At 39.1% G+C, this 18,171-nt stretch overlaps 1 protein-coding gene and 1 non-coding gene across 11 annotated transcripts in view; both read left to right on the top strand.

Annotated features, from left to right (window-relative positions):
• CNOT1 (CCR4-NOT transcription complex subunit 1) overlaps window positions 1-18,171 on the top strand; it is a 98,224-nt gene that overhangs the window by 67,455 nt on the left and 12,598 nt on the right. For 5 of the 10 annotated variants that reach the window (XM_059905223.1, XM_059905224.1, XM_059905220.1 and 2 more), the window contains 17 exons: window positions 1,612-1,842; window positions 2,171-2,311; window positions 3,708-3,887; window positions 5,629-5,745; window positions 6,064-6,174; window positions 6,513-6,590; window positions 6,764-6,941; window positions 7,773-7,903; window positions 10,408-10,704; window positions 11,428-11,568; window positions 11,662-11,766; window positions 12,364-12,483; window positions 14,827-15,018; window positions 15,585-15,727; window positions 16,161-16,269; window positions 16,369-16,538; window positions 17,195-17,447. In XM_059905223.1, coding sequence (XP_059761206.1) covers window positions 1,612-1,842; window positions 2,171-2,311; window positions 3,708-3,887; window positions 5,629-5,745; window positions 6,064-6,174; window positions 6,513-6,590; window positions 6,764-6,941; window positions 7,773-7,903; window positions 10,408-10,704; window positions 11,428-11,568; window positions 11,662-11,766; window positions 12,364-12,483; window positions 14,827-15,018; window positions 15,585-15,727; window positions 16,161-16,269; window positions 16,369-16,538; window positions 17,195-17,447 — 2,697 coding nt within the window. Of the gene's footprint in view, window positions 1-1,611; window positions 1,843-2,170; window positions 2,312-3,707; window positions 3,888-5,628; window positions 5,746-6,063; window positions 6,175-6,512; window positions 6,591-6,763; window positions 6,942-7,772; window positions 7,904-10,407; window positions 10,705-11,427; window positions 11,569-11,642; window positions 11,767-12,363; window positions 12,484-14,826; window positions 15,019-15,584; window positions 15,728-16,160; window positions 16,270-16,368; window positions 16,539-17,194; window positions 17,448-18,171 lie in introns of those variants that run through there. The other 5 variants (XM_059905226.1, XM_059905227.1, XM_059905225.1 and 2 more) reach the window with 3 other exon arrangements.
• LOC132354454 (small nucleolar RNA SNORA46) lies at window positions 4,698-4,836 on the top strand. The gene has a single exon (XR_009499317.1). It is a non-coding gene; the product is annotated as a small nucleolar RNA SNORA46 (small nucleolar RNA).

The following is an 18,171-nucleotide window of genomic DNA, read 5'->3' as shown; positions in this document are numbered from 1 at the left end:
TACTAAACATTCACACTTTTGCCTTACCTTTGGTCAAAGTCAGCTTATAGAGAACAAAGAAAGTTGATTAATCTCTATTAACTTCATTTTACTTTTTTAAAATAAAAGATGAACTGCTTTATAAGATCATATTTTTAAGTAATCAGAAAGATCAGAATTTGAACCTACTTTTAATTCTATTATAATTTAGTCCAGCGCTTTCTACCTCATCCCACTGGGTTTGTTTGTAGGAGGGTAGGGTCATTATGATGGTTTAGCCTAGGAAACCATAGCATGGGGGGCAGGAGTGTATTCATGCCTCTTGAGGGGGTGGAGGACTGTGCCAAAACTATAGAACTGAAAACTAGACAGGAAAGCAGAGTTTGAAAAGCTAGGATGGGAGGTCAGAGGCTTACTACAATCAAGTGTTTTTGGAATTGAGAGCTGGGAATGTGGGCCTTGGAAGACTAGAGAGAACAAGGGAGGTGGTATGAAAGTGATCACACAAAGCAGTGATCCTAGTTCGCACTGTAACAAGATACCCAGAGAAGAGAAGGGAGGTCATTGTTTATATTTCTAGAGTCAATTTAAAGGACTGTACTTTCTTCAGAGATTGTCCTTCCTTGAAAATGTCCCCTTTTTTGAATAAAGTTACTGTATATATAGATAATAGTTTGTTTTGTTATAGGTACAAGCTGTGGGAAATAGTATCACAAAGGGTGTGTCAGTCTTCTGATTTGTGTGTGAGAAGGAATTTTATTGGTCTGTGAAATGAAAAAAAAAGAAAGAAAAACTTGTCCTAGAACATCCAGTATCATGCTTACTTCCTGTTGGCTAGGTGGTGTGGTATACACTGTTTTGTGGTAATAGCTTTATTGAGAGAGGACTCACATTGCAGTGTGTTTTTTAGGCCATGGTTTTCTCTCATCAGCATCCAATAGAAAAGAAATTAGTTTGGGCTTCCCTCGTGGTGCAGTGGTTAAGAATCCGCCTGCCAATGCAGGGGACATGGGTTCGAGCCCTGGTCCGGGAAGATCCCACATGTCGTGGAGCAACTAAGCCCGTGCGCCACAACTACTGAGCCCGCGTGCCACAACTACTGAAGCCCGCACGCCTAGAGCCCGTGCTCGCCAACAAGAGAAGCCACCGCAATGAGAAGCCCACGCACCACAACGAAGAGTAGCCCCCACTAGTGGCAACTAGAGAAAGCCCGCACGCAGCAACAAAGACCCAACACAGCCAAAAATAAATAAAATTTAAAAAAAATCAGTTTACTATATAAATTTTAAAACTTTAAAGTTTACATGTATTAAGGGATTTAAGGAAATTTATATGCAGGCATTTGTGGCTACTCTTTTGGAACTTGTTTTGTTAGACTAGTAGTTCTCTTATAAATACTTTAAAAACATACTAATATTTTACCGTTACTCCTTAAGGAGTGCGTGGTATCCGCTATATATTATAGATATAGGAATATGGACCAGAATGGGGTGAGACGTAAGGGAGATAGATGAACCAAAAGAGTGCTCTGAAATAATTTCTATTCTCTCAGTAGTGAGCGAAGTGTAATTCAAAAATTTCAGTTTCTGTTAAGAACTCTTTTAATGTGTTTCTCTCTCCCTACCCCCATAGTATATCGAGTATGGACAGCAATCTAGAGATCCTCCTGTGAAAATGCAGGGCTCTATCACAACCCCTGGAAGTATTGCACTGGCTCAAGCCCAGGCCCAGGCCCAAGTTCCAGCGAAAGCTCCCCTTGCTGGTCAGGTTAGCACTATGGTAACCACCTCAACAACCACCACTGTTGCTAAAACAGTTACAGTCACCAGGCCAACTGGAGTCAGCTTTAAGAAAGATGTGCCAGTAAGTAGGTCTATCTTTTTTCTTTGTTGGATTTGATATGTTGTAATATATCCAGTAGTGAACATGTATTTTAATTTTATTATAAACAACACATGCCTACTAAAAAAAAAAGCATTTCTCCCTTTGTCTCTCCGCCTTCCCACCCCGATTTCCCACACACAGCCACTATTAATAATAGTTCAATACATATTCTTTCCAGCACTTCCAGTACACAATCATACACACCATGTATATTTTGTATACTAAAGAAATCTGTATACATTTTCCCCCCTGGGATTTGTCTAGGAAGGATTTCAGTTTGTTTATTTTATGTATTTTATTTCTTTAGCCTTCTATTAATACTACAAATATAGATACATTACTTGTGGCCACAGATCAAACAGAGAGAATCGTAGAGCCCCCAGAAAATATCCAAGAGAAAATTGCTTTTATCTTCAACAACCTCTCCCAGTCAAATATGACACAAAAGGTGAGTCTGAAATAATAGTTTATATATCACTACCAATGCTCTCTGTTCTTTTCCTTGATGGGTTGGGGGATTTATATATGACATTCTGCACCCTTTTAATACTTTTAAAGGTAGAGATAATAGAATGAAAATGAAGGGAACATGGATATACAACTACTGGTTGTGGATTTTGTAGACATTAAATAGCACTGGCTTTATTTTATTTTATTTTATTTTTTTCTATTTTGGCCGCACCTTGCGGCATGTGGGATCTTAGTTCCCCAACCAGGGATCAAACCCACACCCCCTGCAGTGGAAGCGCGGTGTCTTAACCACTGGACCTCCAGGGAAGTCCCAAATAGCATTGTTTTGCAGTGAGTTACAGCCTTTTTGAAGTAAACTTGAAAATGATTTCATGATGATGGAAATTTCATTTGTATTTCTAATCACAATTCATGTCCTCCCAGAAACCATTAGGCACCGAATAAGTGAGGTAGAGCTTCTGAAAAGTAATGATGCACAAGATTATGTGCTAAGACAATACTTGGCATTGTCCGTTTTAGTCAACAAGATTAGCCTGAACAAGTGGGTTTTGAGATGTAATTTTTAATGCAAGTACTGTTTTTGAAAATCCCACCATAATTGATTGGGGGAGAATTTTGAAGCACTCAGCATCCCTTTTGGAAGAGAAGTTTCAAACTTTACAGATAATTCCTGGAGATATAAATTTAGGAAAACAATAGTTCTGGTGTCAGGTCTGTTAATAGCAGGTTTGTAGATTAGTAATTTATCCTCTTTTGGTCAAATGGAGAGCAAGTAAGATGGGGTTGAGTGACTACATATTTTGTAATTTTACAGTTAAGTGACGGTAGATGTTTCAGTTCTAATCACCCAGTTAAAGAGATGATTGACTCTATACTTAGATGGAATTGAACATACTGTACTTGGATAGCATCTGTCTGAAATTGGGGAGAGATGTAGCATGGTACTTTATTTATTTTTGTCTGTGTTGGGTCTTTGTTGCTGCACACAGGCTTTCTCTAGTTGTGGTGAGCGGGGGCTACTCTTCCTTGCGGTGCGCGAGCTTCTCAGTGCAGTGGCTTCTCTTGTTACGGAGCATGGGCTCTAGGCGTGTGGGCTTCAGTAGTTGCAGCCCGTGGCCTCAGTAGTTGTGGTGCACGGGCTTAGTTGCTCTGTGGCATGTGGGATCTTCCCCGACCAGGGCTCCGAACCCATGTCCTCTGCATTGGCAAGCGGATTCTTAACCACTGAGCCACCAGGGAAGCCCTAGCATGTACTTTAGCATCTAATTTTGCAAGGAACCACATGCTGTAATATTGTTCACAGAAACAAAACACAAAACTGTTATTTTATCATCTTTTAATTGTATACTTCCCATGTTATAATGGTTGGCTAGGTTGAAGAACTAAAGGAAACTGTGAAGGAAGAATTTATGCCTTGGGTTTCACAATACCTGGTTATGAAGAGAGTCAGTATTGAGCCAAACTTTCACAGCCTATATTCAAACTTCCTTGACACACTGAAGAATCCTGAATTTAATAAGATGGTTCTGAATGAGACCTATAGAAACATCAAAGTAAGTGTTGTATTTCTTTTTATTAATGTTTTGAGTTTGGAAATACTTGATTGTACAGGTGTAATTGGAGGGGGAGGGCTATTGCTGTTTTCTCTTGTATGTGTATATGTTAAAGTGTTTATGAAAGTTGCTCTAGGGTTTGTTTCAAATATAGAACTAAATTTTCTTGAAGAATTTAGTCTCACAGACACATTCTGTGCACTATTTACTTTGAAAGTAACCACTCTTGTGAATTTGTTTTCATCATTCTATGCATGGTTTTGAAATCTTTACCCTTTGTGCATGTTTTTAGGAAAACAATAGTTCTGGTGTCAGGTTTGTTAATAGCAGGTTGTAGATTAGTAATTTATCCTCTTTTGGTCAAGTGGAGAGTAAGTAAGATGGGGTTGAGGGACTACATATTTTGTAATTTTAAAGTTTAAAGTGACGCTAGATGTTTCAGTTCTTTTTTCTCCCTCATATTATTTGATTATATACTCTTAGCTTTAATCCCTCTGTTTTTAATAGTCTTATAGAAATCCATTATATTGGTTGTTAATATCTTTCACTATTACAGAAACAGTGCTGCAGTGAGTATTTTCCCTTATGTCTTAAATGCTAGATATCTCAAGACTCTAGACCTATTGTGGAATAGCTGTTGTTTAGCATTCTCAGAAGTTTAAGTTCACACTCTTCCTAATGAGCTAATGCTTGTTCTGTAAAATCCAAGTATTTTTCTTAGGAGGAATAACTTTTCAAGAAAACAGTGTGAACCAGCATGTAGCTGAAAACATTCTTTGCTGAATAACTTGGAATATTGGCTTAGGAACCAGCACTATATTTAAACCTGTGGATAGGAATTTTCCCTATTCTTGGTTACGCTGTAGTGCAAAAGAATTCCTGGCTCCTTTCTGTTGCACAGCTGACTTTGTGCCATTCTGCTGTTGCTGTATGGAGTTAAGGAACATAACTATATTCAGCCTTTGTTATTTGATAGTAAGGATGATTGGGATATATGAAAATTTCCACATAATTTGGAGCAGAATTTCAAGATCCTTTCTTTTAAACAAAAGTTTAAATTACAAATTTAAAGTCATAAATTAAAAGGTATCATATAGTAAGTGGATATATGTGTGTACCCAAGACACTCTTCGTGTGTACCCAAGGCACTCTCATGTGTTGGTTCTGTCCCCCTTAAGAAAGTAAGAAGTAAAGAATTGAAGAAATGGATTAGGTCTCCTAGAAATGTGATAAGTGTGTAAGCAATATTACACTGTATTCTAGAAAGTTATCTTAGTTGTCTCCAGAGATAATGCTAAAGATCACAACATTTACTGCAATCTTGTTATGTTCCTCAGTATGCCTGCTGTCTGGGAAGGACTTAAAAAGTATAGCTATAGTCTTCATTTGAATTGAATTTAGCTCTTCCAGATAGATTTGCAGTTGGGTCTCTGCTTCAAACCTAGCTAAAATTTTCAGTTGTGGGACCATACATGATACTTTTAACCTTGTGTTACTTTATACAGTATATTTGTATTACCTTTTTTGTTTGTTTGTTTTTAATGGAAAGGCATTTGAAGGTAAAAATGTCACTGAACACAACAAAATATCACAATGATACATGGACAAGGTCTACTTTGGGGGCATGTTCTCTATTGACAGCTTGTTTTTAATGTAGAATAATGGAATTCTTAAACATTTAGTTGAGAATATTTTTTTATAAGCTCATTGTCATACCTTCCTTAATCCTGCACTATTTCAGGTGCTCCTGACCTCTGATAAAGCTGCAGCCAATTTCTCTGATCGTTCTTTGCTGAAGAATTTGGGACATTGGCTAGGAATGATCACACTAGCTAAAAATAAACCCATCTTACACACTGTGAGTTTCAACTAAAAGCTCATGTAAAACTTGAGAATGTTCATACAGCATATTCTGTTTAAAAGTCTTGACTTTATTTGGGGCTGTAAAAGTTTGGCCCATGTTTTGAATCCCTAATTGCATGCTCATGGCCTCACATTGTTTAGCAGGATAAACAAAAGCCAATAAGGTATGATTGTTACCCCTTCCTTTTCATAAGGCAAGGGTCAAGTTATTGATTCCAATTTCAGGGGTGAGTTTAGCAAGGTATAAATTGGGGGTGTTTTGTGAGGGATTTTCTAGTATATTACCAGCTTTTAAAAATGTTTTTTATTCTAGGACTTGGATGTAAAATCTTTGCTGCTAGAGGCTTATGTTAAAGGACAGCAAGAGTTGCTCTATGTAGTCCCCTTTGTTGCCAAAGTCTTAGAATCTAGCATTCGTAGTGTGGTGAGTAAATTTTAATATTTTATTGATGGCTAATTTGTAAGAGTTAGTTTGTTTTAGCACAAGGTTTAGAGGCTATATCCTTAGTTCTTATGGACATAGAGCTAGTTCAGTTAGTTTTCCTCAGGGAAACTTGGGATTTCCAAATTGAGAGGCCAAGTAGTATTATAGGACTGGTTTTAATGGGTGGTTTTGGGTTCTGGTGTTTTTCTGAAATATAATATTATAGATGGGAAGGCTAGGTGTTTTATTATGGCCACATAGGTGTTAGTGCTTAACTTTTAGATAATACAAATTAAAGAGTAATTTTGGGGCAAGCTTAACATAACGGTTTTCTTTAGGTTTTTAGGCCACCCAACCCCTGGACAATGGCAATTATGAATGTATTAGCTGAGCTACATCAGGAACATGACTTAAAGGTAAATTTGTTGCTCTTTATCCCTAAGAACACTCTCTGGCTTTACATTATTAAAATTTACAGGAAAAAGAGGGTATTTGGGGGGAAGCACTATGACAAATGGGTGAGAATACTGTATAATATGAAGCTAAATTTTCATTTTTAATATTCTAATTGAATACTGGAATTATGCAGTTAAACTTGAAGTTTGAGATTGAGGTCCTCTGCAAGAACCTTGCATTAGACATCAATGAGCTGAAACCTGGAAACCTCCTAAAGGATAAAGATCGCCTAAAGAACTTAGATGAGCAACTCTCTGCTCCAAAGAAAGATGTCAAGCAGCCAGAAGAGCTCCCTCCAATCACAACCACAAGTAAGTGTGATAATTAGCCCTCTGTTTATCAGATGTTCTCTTTAATGGTACATTCCCATGCATATAACAAATTATAATTATTCTGTGTAATGGGGTGCTGAAACTTTGTGTACTTTCTGGTGAGCCTTCTAAATTATTAAGTAAAAGTTAGTTATGTTTAGGCATTGTCTTACTGTATTGGAATCTATCTGGGTAGTTCATGTGGTATTCATAACTAATATTATTAATCAGTTGTTTCTCATATCCCAACTAAGCCAGGTTATCTTTTACATTGTTTGAGTTCTCCGAGAAAGAAATGCATTGGCATGATGACCTGTGTTATTCCTCAAATCTGGGGGTGGCCAGATCAGCTCGACCTGTTAGGGGAGTGGATTATTTGACCTGGGTCCAGGAGGATTGGAAGTGCGGGGGCTGTAGGAGTGTAGAATGATTGGGAGTTGTGGTTAGAATGAACCAGCTTTTCTTCTTTTTCTCAGCTCTCAGTTTAAGAATCCCCAGGTAAATTGAGGGAACAGCCTAGGTTGAAAACTGACATCTATAATATAGAATAATCGAACAAGGCTTGGGCCTGCTAATGTGGTGTGACCCCTCAATTGCTTTCTGTGGCCACCGTGCACCAATACAGTTTTACATGCTTTGTTCAAATCTCTATTAAAATAACAATTTCCCTTATAATAATTCAAGGTGGAAGAATGTGACCTGTTCCACCCCTTCCCCCATTCAATTAGTTTAATTAGATAAAGACCAGATGATGCCCTGCTAATTTTATAGTAAAGTCAAGAAGTGTGCTCCTTTTATTAATAAGCTCTTATTTTATCTCTCTACATTTAGCAACTTCTACAACACCAGCTACCAGTACCACCTGTACAGCCACGGTTCCACCACAGCCACAGTACAGCTACCATGACATCAATGTCTATTCCCTTGCAGGCCTGGCACCACACATTACTCTAAACCCAACAGTAAGTAAACACCACTCTATTCCTCAATTCCTACTTTGTGACAAGGTAGACTGGTTACTTTCCCATCCCTCTTCCCCTTCCTTCTGGATTCCTAGGTTGTAGGCTTTTGTGGCAGAGAGTAGGGATCAGGAATTGCTGTGTAGTATAGCTGAGATCTTTTTTCTACTCTAAAAATAAGTCGTTGTGACTAGACATCACTTATATTGGCCCCTCATATCCAAACCCATGAAAAGTAAGTAAGCTGCCAATATAATCACAATCTCTAAGTATTCCTTATATAGTCAGAAGATGCTTAGTGTATACCATAGGTTTTTGTTCTCTTTTTATTATTATTTTATCATTATTATTTATTTATTTTTGGCCGTGTTGGGTCTTTGTTGCTGTGTGCAGGCTTTCTCTAGTCATGGCGAGCGGGGGCTACTCTTTGCTGCTGTGCGCGGGCTTCTCATTGCGGTGGCTTCTCTTGTTGTGGAACACAGGCTATAGGCGCACAAGCTTCAGTAGTTGTGGCACGCAGGCTCAGGAGTTATGGCTTGCAGGCTCAGTAGTTGTGGCGCACGGGCTTAGTTGCTCCGCAGCATGTGGGATCTTCCCGGACCAGGACTTGAACCCGTGTCCCCTGCATTGGCAGGCGGATTCTTAACCACTGTGCCACCAGGGAAATCCCTAGGTTTTTGTTCTTTATTATCATGTCACCTTAGTCTTGCATTAAGCCATATCTCTTGGAAGATAGCTGGAACTGAGCTGGTGTGTGCGTGTGTGTGTGTAAAGTCTCCAGGCTAAGGTCTGGAAGTGGACTTAGTACGCTCAGTTATGTTTCTGTGGCCTGATTCTGTGAGATTGTCTGGTCTATTAAGTAACTTCCCGTCAGTCTTTTTTCCTATACTTAAAGGTAGTATTCTACTCTGTATATTGAGGGTGATGATTGCTTGTTTATCCTCATTCTCTTATTCTGCTTAACACAGTTGTTTAGTTCAAAATCAGATTTCATGGTCTTTGCTTTTTAGAAATTGAAACAGTCGTAACATAAATACATTGAAGTTTTGTATTTTAAAGGACTTTCAAAGGGTTTTAAAGAGATCATTTTTAACCTGTTTTTGTTTGTTTTTGCTTCTGTAGATGTGGCACTTGGTTTTTGGGGAAAAAACTAGGTCTAGAAATTATGATTCTCTTTTATAATACTCCCAATAATTGAATATTTTTATAAGTTCATCATGAATATTTTTTTAAGTTTCTTAAAAATTCAGTGAATGCCTGGAAGCAGTCTTTCAATGAAGCAGGTTTCAGTGTATGGTAATTTTTTATAAAACGCTTGCTATTTTGAAAATAATAGTTTTTGTAGAAAGCCTTTTCTCTTATAGCCATTATCTTGTAATAACTTAGTGGAGTGTAATCTATAAAAATACTGATTACTACGCTGTACACCTGAAACTAATGTAATATTTTAAGTCAACTATACTTCAGTAAAATTTTTTTAATTTAAAAAACAAAAGTACCATGCAGAAAGTGAACAGACAAGCCACAAACAGAAATGATAGTCCCAATAGATATAACCACAAAGGATTAGTATTTAGTGCATATAAATAAACCTGCAAACCAAGAAAAGAACCCAACAGAAAAACTGAAGATACATTTTGTAGAAGAAGAAATATCAAAAGTCATCCAGCATATGGAAAATGCTAAACCTCATTAGCTGTCAGGAAAATGCAAATTAAAACCACAATATAAAATTTAAAATCCCCCAACTAGGCAAAAATTGAAAGTATGATCATACCAGCTGTTGGTACAATAGAAACTGTTATGCATTGCTGGTGGGGGGTATAATATAATCATTTTGGGGAAAAAAATATGGCATAACCTATTAAAACAGAATATGTGATTTTAAAAAAAAAGTCTTTTCTCTGTAAACTTGATTCTTTTCGCATTTCCCCATGCTAATAAAGAAGCTTCTTTCTTTCTTTCTTTCTTTTTTTAATATTTATTTATGGCTGCGTCGGGTCTTAGTTGTCACGCACAGGCTTCTTTCTAGTTGTGGCACGCGGGTTCCAGAGCGCATGGGATCAGTAGTTGGCATCACACGGGCTTAGTTGCCCCTTGGCATGGCATGTGGTATCTTAGTCCCCCACCCAGGGATCGAACCCGCGTCCTCTGCATTGGAAGGCAGATTTTTTAACCACTGGACCACCAGGGAAGTCCCAAGAAGTTACTTTCTTTAGGAGTACTTGAGCCACAAATTTCGACTAAGCAGGTAGTGTCTTTAAGCATCTTGTAATGAACAGTTTGCCCATTAAATTTTGTCTATGATCATGTATCACAAGATATACTGACTGCTATGCCTTCTTTGGAGCCCAGGTTGTTTCCTTAGCTTTTCATTGGTTAATTTAAAGTAGAAATTGGTAGTTCATGGTTAACCTTGAAATAATGACAAAAACATGGGTGTGATTACTGACAGAAATTGGGTTGTCTTATTTAAACAAGCTATTGACTTGTTTTTTCCTCCCTAGATTCCCTTGTTTCAGGCCCATCCACAGTTGAAGCAGTGTGTGCGCCAAGCAATTGAAAGGGCCGTCCAGGAGCTGGTCCATCCTGTAGTGGATCGATCAATTAAGATTGCCATGACTACTTGTGAGCAAATAGTCAGGAAAGATTTTGCCCTGGATTCTGAGGAATCTCGAATGCGAATAGCAGCTCATCACATGATGCGAAACTTGACAGCTGGAATGGCTATGATTACTTGCAGGGAACCTTTACTCATGAGCATATCCACCAACCTGAAAAACAGTTTTGCCTCAGCCCTTCGTGTAAGTCGATTATTTTCTTGTTGTTGTTGTATAAAACTCATTATTGCTTATCTGAAAATGTTTCTTTTCCTTTGCTAGTAACAGTGAGCATTTCCACTTATTATAATAGTTACCATATGTGTTTGATGTCCTCCCCTTTAGACTGTAAATTCTGTGAGGTGAAGCATCATGTCTGTTTTTGCTCACTATTATATCCTTAATAATGTTTGGCAGATAGTAGATACTCCAGATATTTACTGGTTTAAAGAAATGAAGGATTTTTTTAAAAACTGCCTAAGTTAACAGTCTTGATTCTGTTTACCATGAAGAATTTAAAGTACTTTGGAGTAGGACAGTACAAAACAACTTAAAGTGACTCTGTATGTCTGTGCGAGCACACACACACCACACAGACACACACATACACTCTTCAGGTAACTCAGTTATTAATTTGGGGTCTCAGATGTCGTGGTTAATAATGCCTTTGTTTACTGCTTTACTGCTTTCATAGTGTTCACCATCTTCACAGAAACCTGGTAAGATGTTTCAGTTGAGTAGTATTTTCATCTTGTAGATGAAGATGATTGTTAGACTATTTCATGGTCACAGCTAATGAGTCATAAGTAGAGTTGGAACTTCTAAAATTAATTTGTCTAAGCACTGCATTTTCTATTATCCCATCTATCTGCTTCGTCTACCCACAGAAAACTTTAAATTTTTTTCTCTCTCCCCCCCTCCCAATAGACTGCATCCCCACAACAAAGGGAAATGATGGATCAGGCAGCTGCTCAGTTAGCTCAGGACAATTGTGAATTAGCTTGCTGTTTTATTCAGAAGACTGCAGTAGAAAAAGCAGGCCCTGAGATGGACAAGAGATTAGCAACTGTAAGTGTTTAGCATTTGCCTTTTAAGTATTTTGTTTTTCCATTTAAGAAAGTGCCTCATAACAAGAACCTCAGTGACTTTTTTTGTTTGCAGGAATTTGAGCTGAGAAAACATGCTAGGCAAGAAGGGCGCAGGTACTGTGATCCTGTTGTGTTAACATACCAAGCTGAGCGGATGCCAGAGCAAATCAGGCTGAAAGTGAGAACTGGGGGCTCTGTCTCTCCCTGCCCCATCTTTGTTTTCTTTCTGTTCTTGTTGCTTAACTCCTCACCAGGACTAGGATAGGGGGTTTAAATGCTGTTTCTGAGAAAACATTTCATTTCACTTAAAGGTTACCTGTGGAGAAGACATAGAAATAGCTTAGATGTGTCCCCTCCCCCTGTTGTTGAAGTGCCTTTTAGTTTTTGTTTCCAAACTTGGTCTTCCCTTCTGGTACTTGAGTTTTTATTGCTAGTTGGTTGTTGGTGAGAAGACGATGTTGAGAAATTTTATCATTTTTACCAGCTCCACTGGAGAATTGCACTGGCAGCATGGTCCTACTTGAGTCATTTTCCAGTGGAAAAGCTCTTAATTTATAAATAAGGGTGACTCTAACAGGTCTCAGGGAAATAGGAAACACTGAACTGTGTGCATGCACATGCATGCATATTCAGTCATGCTGTTAAATGTTGTAATGACTCCTGTGTCCCTTCTCAGAACCCCTGTGCTTACTCCCATGCAAAATTTCCATTTTGATAAAAAGGTTTCCCTTGATTGTGAAGAGAATCCTGTTAAAGTAAGTTTTCTTCTTCCAAGGTTGGTGGTGTGGACCCAAAGCAGCTGGCTGTTTATGAAGAGTTTGCACGCAATGTGCCTGGCTTCTTGCCTACAAATGATTTAAGTCAGCCCACAGGATTTTTAGCTCAGCCCATGAAGGTAAATACTTGTCTTGGGGCTTCCCTGGTGGCGCAGTGGTTGAGAGTCTGCCTGCCAATGCAGGGGACACGGGTTCGAGCCCTGGTCTGGGAAGATCCCACATGCCGCGGAGCAGCTGGGCCCGTGAGCCACAATTGCTGAGCCTGCGCGTCTGGAGCCTGTGCTCCGCGGCAGGAGAGGCCGCGATAGTGAGAGGCCCGCGCACCGCGATGAAGAGTGGCCCCCGCTTGCCACAGCTAGAGAAAGCCCTAGCACGGAGACGAAGACCCAACACAGCCAAAAATAAATAAATAAATAAACAAAGTAAACAATGCGTTTAAAAAATATATATACTGAAAAAAAAATACTCGTCTTGGATTAAATTGAGTAATTTACAGTTTAATTTGAATGTTTTTGTCAGTTAATCTATCAGTGGTTCCTGGGAGCTTAAGTTATAGGGAAAAAAATTACCCACTGTTGTTGAGTTGTATAGATATTCTTTGTATCAGATAAGCATGGCATTCGGGAATTTTTTTAAATCCATGAGGTTGATTTAACTTTCATGTTTGGCCTAACTAAAGGAATTTACGTGGTGACCTCATGGCTTCCTCTGTTCTTTATAAAAACATTTTCTAAAAATTTGAAATGTTATTTACACAGAAGTTGAAAATGTAAGGGGAACCATTTGAACATAGGTGCTGATCTTGATGGCCCAGTCTCTTGAATCCTTTGGTCTGTGTTTCCTACAAAGACGTTCTTCTGTGTGACCATTGTATAACCATTGAAATCAGGAAGTTAACACTGATACCTTAGTATCATCTAATCCTTAGACCTAATTCAAGTTTTACCAAGTGTCCCAGTATTGTCTTTTTGGAGTAAAAGGACCTAAATCAGAATCACGCATTTCAGGGAATTCCCTGGCGGTCCAGTGGATAGGACTCTGTGCTTGTACTGTGGGGGCCTGGGTTCGATCCCTGGTCAGGTAACTAAGATCCCGAAAGCTGTGTGGCGCACCCCCCCCAAAAAAAAAAAAAAACAAAACACCACACATTTCATTTAGTCATCATATTTAAAATTTTTCCCGCAGGTCAGTCTACTCCAGCTCCTTTTCTCATCTTCCCATGGCCTTCACACTTTGATTACAGGCCAGTGATTTTGTAGAATGACCTGATTTGGGTTTGTACAGTATGTTCTCATGAATAGATTCAGGTAGTACATCTTTGATAGGAATACCACAGAAATGATGCTGTGTTCTTATTCTGTCCTATTAGGTTTTGACAGTTGGCCTGAATACTATATTTTCCATGGTTTGGATTATATACTTTCATAGGCTGCAGATTAGATGCTACAAGTGGTGCTGCTCTCAGCCTTTCCCATTATTTATCATGCTCTTTCATCACTTGATTGTATTGGTGTCTGCAAGGCTTTCCACTATCAAGTAAACAAAACACACCCCCACCAGTGCTTGCTTTGCACTGCACCACTTAATGGCATCAAGACCAAACAGTTCAGGAAGGGGAATGGAAGAGCCCCTCCATGTTTTGATGAAAAAGAGAGAGAGAAAAAAAATAATAAGGGTAGTTAATATACCAATAGACTTTTTAAAAAAAAATATTCATTTATTTTTTTGGCTGCGTCAGGTCTTAGTTGCGGCATGCGGGATCTTTAATTGTGGCGCGGGCTCTTCGTTGTGGCGTGTGGATTTTCTCTCTCTAGTTGTGGTGCGCAGGCTCCAGGGCATGTGGGCTCTGTAGTTTGTGACACGCGGGCTCTCTCGTTAAGGCTCGCAGGCTCAGTAGTTGTGGCATGCGGGCTTAGTTGCCCCGTGGCACGTGGGATCTTATTTCCTGACCAGGGATCGAACCCTTTCCCCCTGCATTGGAAGGCGGATTCTTTATCACTGGACCACCAGGGAAGTCCCCCAGTAGACTATTTTTTTTTTTAATTTAATTTATTTTATTTTTGGCTGCGTTGGGTCTTCGTTGCTGCACGTGGGCTTTTCTCTGGTTGCGGCGAGCGGGGGCTGCTCTTCGTTGCGGTGTGCGGGCTTCTCATTGCGGTGGCTTCTCTTGTTGCAGAGCATGGGCTCTAGGCACACGGGCTTCAGTAGTTGTGGCATGTGGGCTCAGTAGTTGTGGCGCATGGGCTTACTTGCTCCGCAGCATGTGGGATCTTCCCGGGCCAGGGCTGGAACCTGTGTCCCCGGCATTGGCAGGCGGATTCTTAACCACTGCACCACCAGGGAAGCCCCCCAATATACTTTTAAATTGCTACCTGTGCCAGTGAAAAATCTTTAATTTTTTTCCTCTCTCTTTCCCCCCCGCCCCCCCTCTCTTTTTTTGGTTATTTCCTCCTCCAAAACAGCAAGCTTGGGCAACAGATGACGTAGCTCAGATTTATGATAAGTGCATTACAGAACTGGAGCAGCACCTTCACGCCATCCCACCAACTTTGGCCATGAACCCCCAAGCTCAGGCTCTTAGAAGTCTTTTGGAGGTTGTAGTATTATCTCGAAACTCTCGGGATGCCATAGCTGCTCTTGGATTGCTCCAGAAGGTTAGTTCTTAAACTGTTAATTTTAGAAGAAACTAGGTTTGTAAATATCTAGTGACCTGCACCATTATCTACTTAAGTTATGCTTAAAATTTTAAAAATTAATATAAAGCAAGTTTTGTTTTGTAATAAGCAGATGATTTTCTCCAGAGTAGAGTGGTGTAAATAGTTACAACTGTAAAGTGTGAAATCTTTTCTTTTTTCCATAAAGGTAAGATTTTCTGGAATTACGATTATTTAAGAAACTTTAAAAGATAGCCCTTTAGATTTTGAGGGACAGTTGATCCAAGTACTTGGGTAAGGGGGTGGGGTATGGGGCAGCATTAGGTTATTACTGTTTAGGGACAGTGTCACCTTTCTTGACAGGGAAGAACACCAAGCATGGACTAGAAAGAACTCAGAGAGTGTGTGTGTTAGGCAAGTGAAAAGGATTTTAGTGAATGGAGAGATTGTTAACTTGTGGCTTTAGAAAGTATGTTGTACTTTGCATTAAGGTTTGGTTATTGACTTTGATAATTGGGCTGAATACTGTATTTTCCATGGATCTGAACACTTTTTTTCTTCCATAGGCTGTAGAGGGCTTACTAGATGCCACCAGTGGTGCTGATGCCGACCTCCTGCTTCGCTACAGAGAGTGCCACCTTTTGGTCTTAAAAGCTCTTCAAGATGGCCGGGCATATGGGTCTCCATGGTGTAACAAACAGATCACAAGGTCAGTAGCCATCTTAGAAGAGTAATATTTATTGAACTGCTTTCTCACATACATGACCCTAAGTACTGAGAATTGTTGAATGTTTGTTCTTTTTCCGTCTGGTGCCCATGATGGATACAGAGAACCAGTACCTTGTTTTGGGGAATAAATGATAGATATGGATTTTAAAAGGTTTCAGTGATTTCATAGAAGTGATGTTCATAAATGGAATGCTTTGTTTTCTAGACTTCGAGAACAAAACTTGTGTTTTAACACTGGGTCGTCTGTTCTACTTCTTTACTGGTTATTTTGAATCTTGAAAACTGATTTTTAGTTGGTTCTCAAGACATCCTTAATTTGGAACAAGTTACCATTTAATAAAATGGGCTCTTTATTTTACCTGATATATAGTATGGTTAAGCCTTTATGAATAAAGAAATACTGACTTTTCTAGGTGCCTAATTGAGTGTCGGGATGAATATAAATACAATGTGGAGGCAGTGGAGTTGCTAATTCGCAATCATTTGGTCAATATGCAACAGTATGATCTTCACCTAGCTCAGGTATGGAAGGAATTAAACAGGAAAAGTGACCTCTGGTAGTTGGGAAGTGTGTTTGCTGTAAGTGCTGTCTTTCTTACATTGTGCTTTCTGTGTTGCCAGTCAATGGAGAATGGTTTAAACTACATGGCTGTGGCATTTGCTATGCAATTGGTAAAAATCCTGCTGGTGGATGAAAGGAGTGTTGCCCATGTTACTGAGGCAGATCTGTTCCACACCATTGAAACCCTCATGAGGATTAATGCTCACTCCAGAGGCAATGCTCCTGAAGGGTGAGAAGGAAATGCTTTGGGATTCTTGTGTATTCAGCAGTCTAAGAGCTTTAGAAATGACTGAATAGACTTAGTAACGTTACCTGTTATATAACTACTTTACCTACAACATATGGTAAGCTTTGGTGAGGCCTAATATTGTCCCTTGAGATATGAAAGCTTAACTAACTGCCAAGCCTTCTTGCTATAGAGCAGTACATACAGCACTAGATTTGGTGTCAGAGTCCTCTGTTTAAGGCCTGGCTCTGCTGCTTAAAATCTGATTTTAGGCAAGTCAACTTACCCTCCCTAAGCCTGTTTCTTGTATAAAATGGAAATAATATCTTGAAGAACTGTTGAGAATTAAGATGAATAACACAAAGCATGGCACATAGCGGGCATGCAGTGAATAATTTTTTGACCACGAACATTAGTTCCATTTCATTGGGCATCGTTTTTTTGTCAAGAAGTGACTTAACTGAAGTCAGTCATTTGCATATTATGTCCTCGTGAGTAAACAGATATGAAGAAACCGAGGATAGTTTTGTTTAAATATGGGAATGGTAAAATTATCATCACTCTTGTGGTCTCTCTTAAATAAACAAATTGTCCAACTGTATGTCTGTGAAATCACAACCAAGAATAGACTGATTTTCATTCTGGATTTATTGTACTAGATTGCCCCAGCTGATGGAAGTAGTGCGATCCAACTATGAAGCAATGATTGATCGTGCTCATGGAGGCCCTAACTTTATGATGCATTCTGGGATCTCTCAAGCCTCAGAGTATGATGATCCTCCAGGCCTGAGGGAGAAGGCAGAGTATCTTCTGAGGGAATGGGTGAATCTCTACCATTCAGCAGCAGCTGGTCGTGACAGTACCAAAGCTTTCTCTGCGTTTGTTGGACAGGTAGAGCTTTTGGAAAGAAAGGTGCTTTTTATTCAACATAAGTAGGGTGTGATGCCTCCAATATTAAAGCTCAGTATTATGTACCTGTGGTCAGTTACCTCCATACTCATGTAAACCAAAAATGTCACCATCGTTACTCTGTTAAATTGATACTGTTTATTTTCCCATCATTGGTCACTAAGCAGTAAAGTCAACATTTCCCATCCCCTTTAGTTCTTTTTGTCCGATTTCAGTTGTCACAGCTACAAAGTACAATGGGTCAGGTAATGAATAATGAAATGGCCAAATGTATATAGTAATTTTACCGGCTTGATAATCAGCAGTGATGGGATTACGGGCTAATCTGTAAAGTTCTTATAATAGCCCATGTTTAAAAAGTAAAATAAGGAGTACCCTGGTGGTCTAGTGGTTAGGATTTGGTGCTTTCACTGCAGTGGCCTGGGTTCAGTCCCTGGTTGAGGGAACTAAGAATCCTGCAAGCCCTGAGGTGCAGCCAAAAAAAAATTTTTTTTTTTAATTTAAAAGTAAAATAAAACACAACACAACAAAACAAAAAAACCTTAAGTATTTAAATGGTGGAGATTTTTATTTTATTTTCTAAATTAAGTACCTTATCTACCTAAAATAGCTTATTTCTGCAGTTCGACCATTGTATTTCTTCAAACTGAGACCAAAGCTTAGGTGTGCCACCAAAGAAAGATGCAAATTAGACCTATTATCAAATAAATGACAATTGAATGTGGAA

The sequence above is a fragment of the Balaenoptera ricei genome, chromosome 19 (genome assembly GCF_028023285.1).
Source record: "Balaenoptera ricei isolate mBalRic1 chromosome 19, mBalRic1.hap2, whole genome shotgun sequence".
Classification (NCBI taxonomy): domain Eukaryota; kingdom Metazoa; phylum Chordata; class Mammalia; order Artiodactyla; family Balaenopteridae; genus Balaenoptera; species Balaenoptera ricei.
This window is presented reverse-complemented; position numbering and strand designations above follow the sequence as displayed.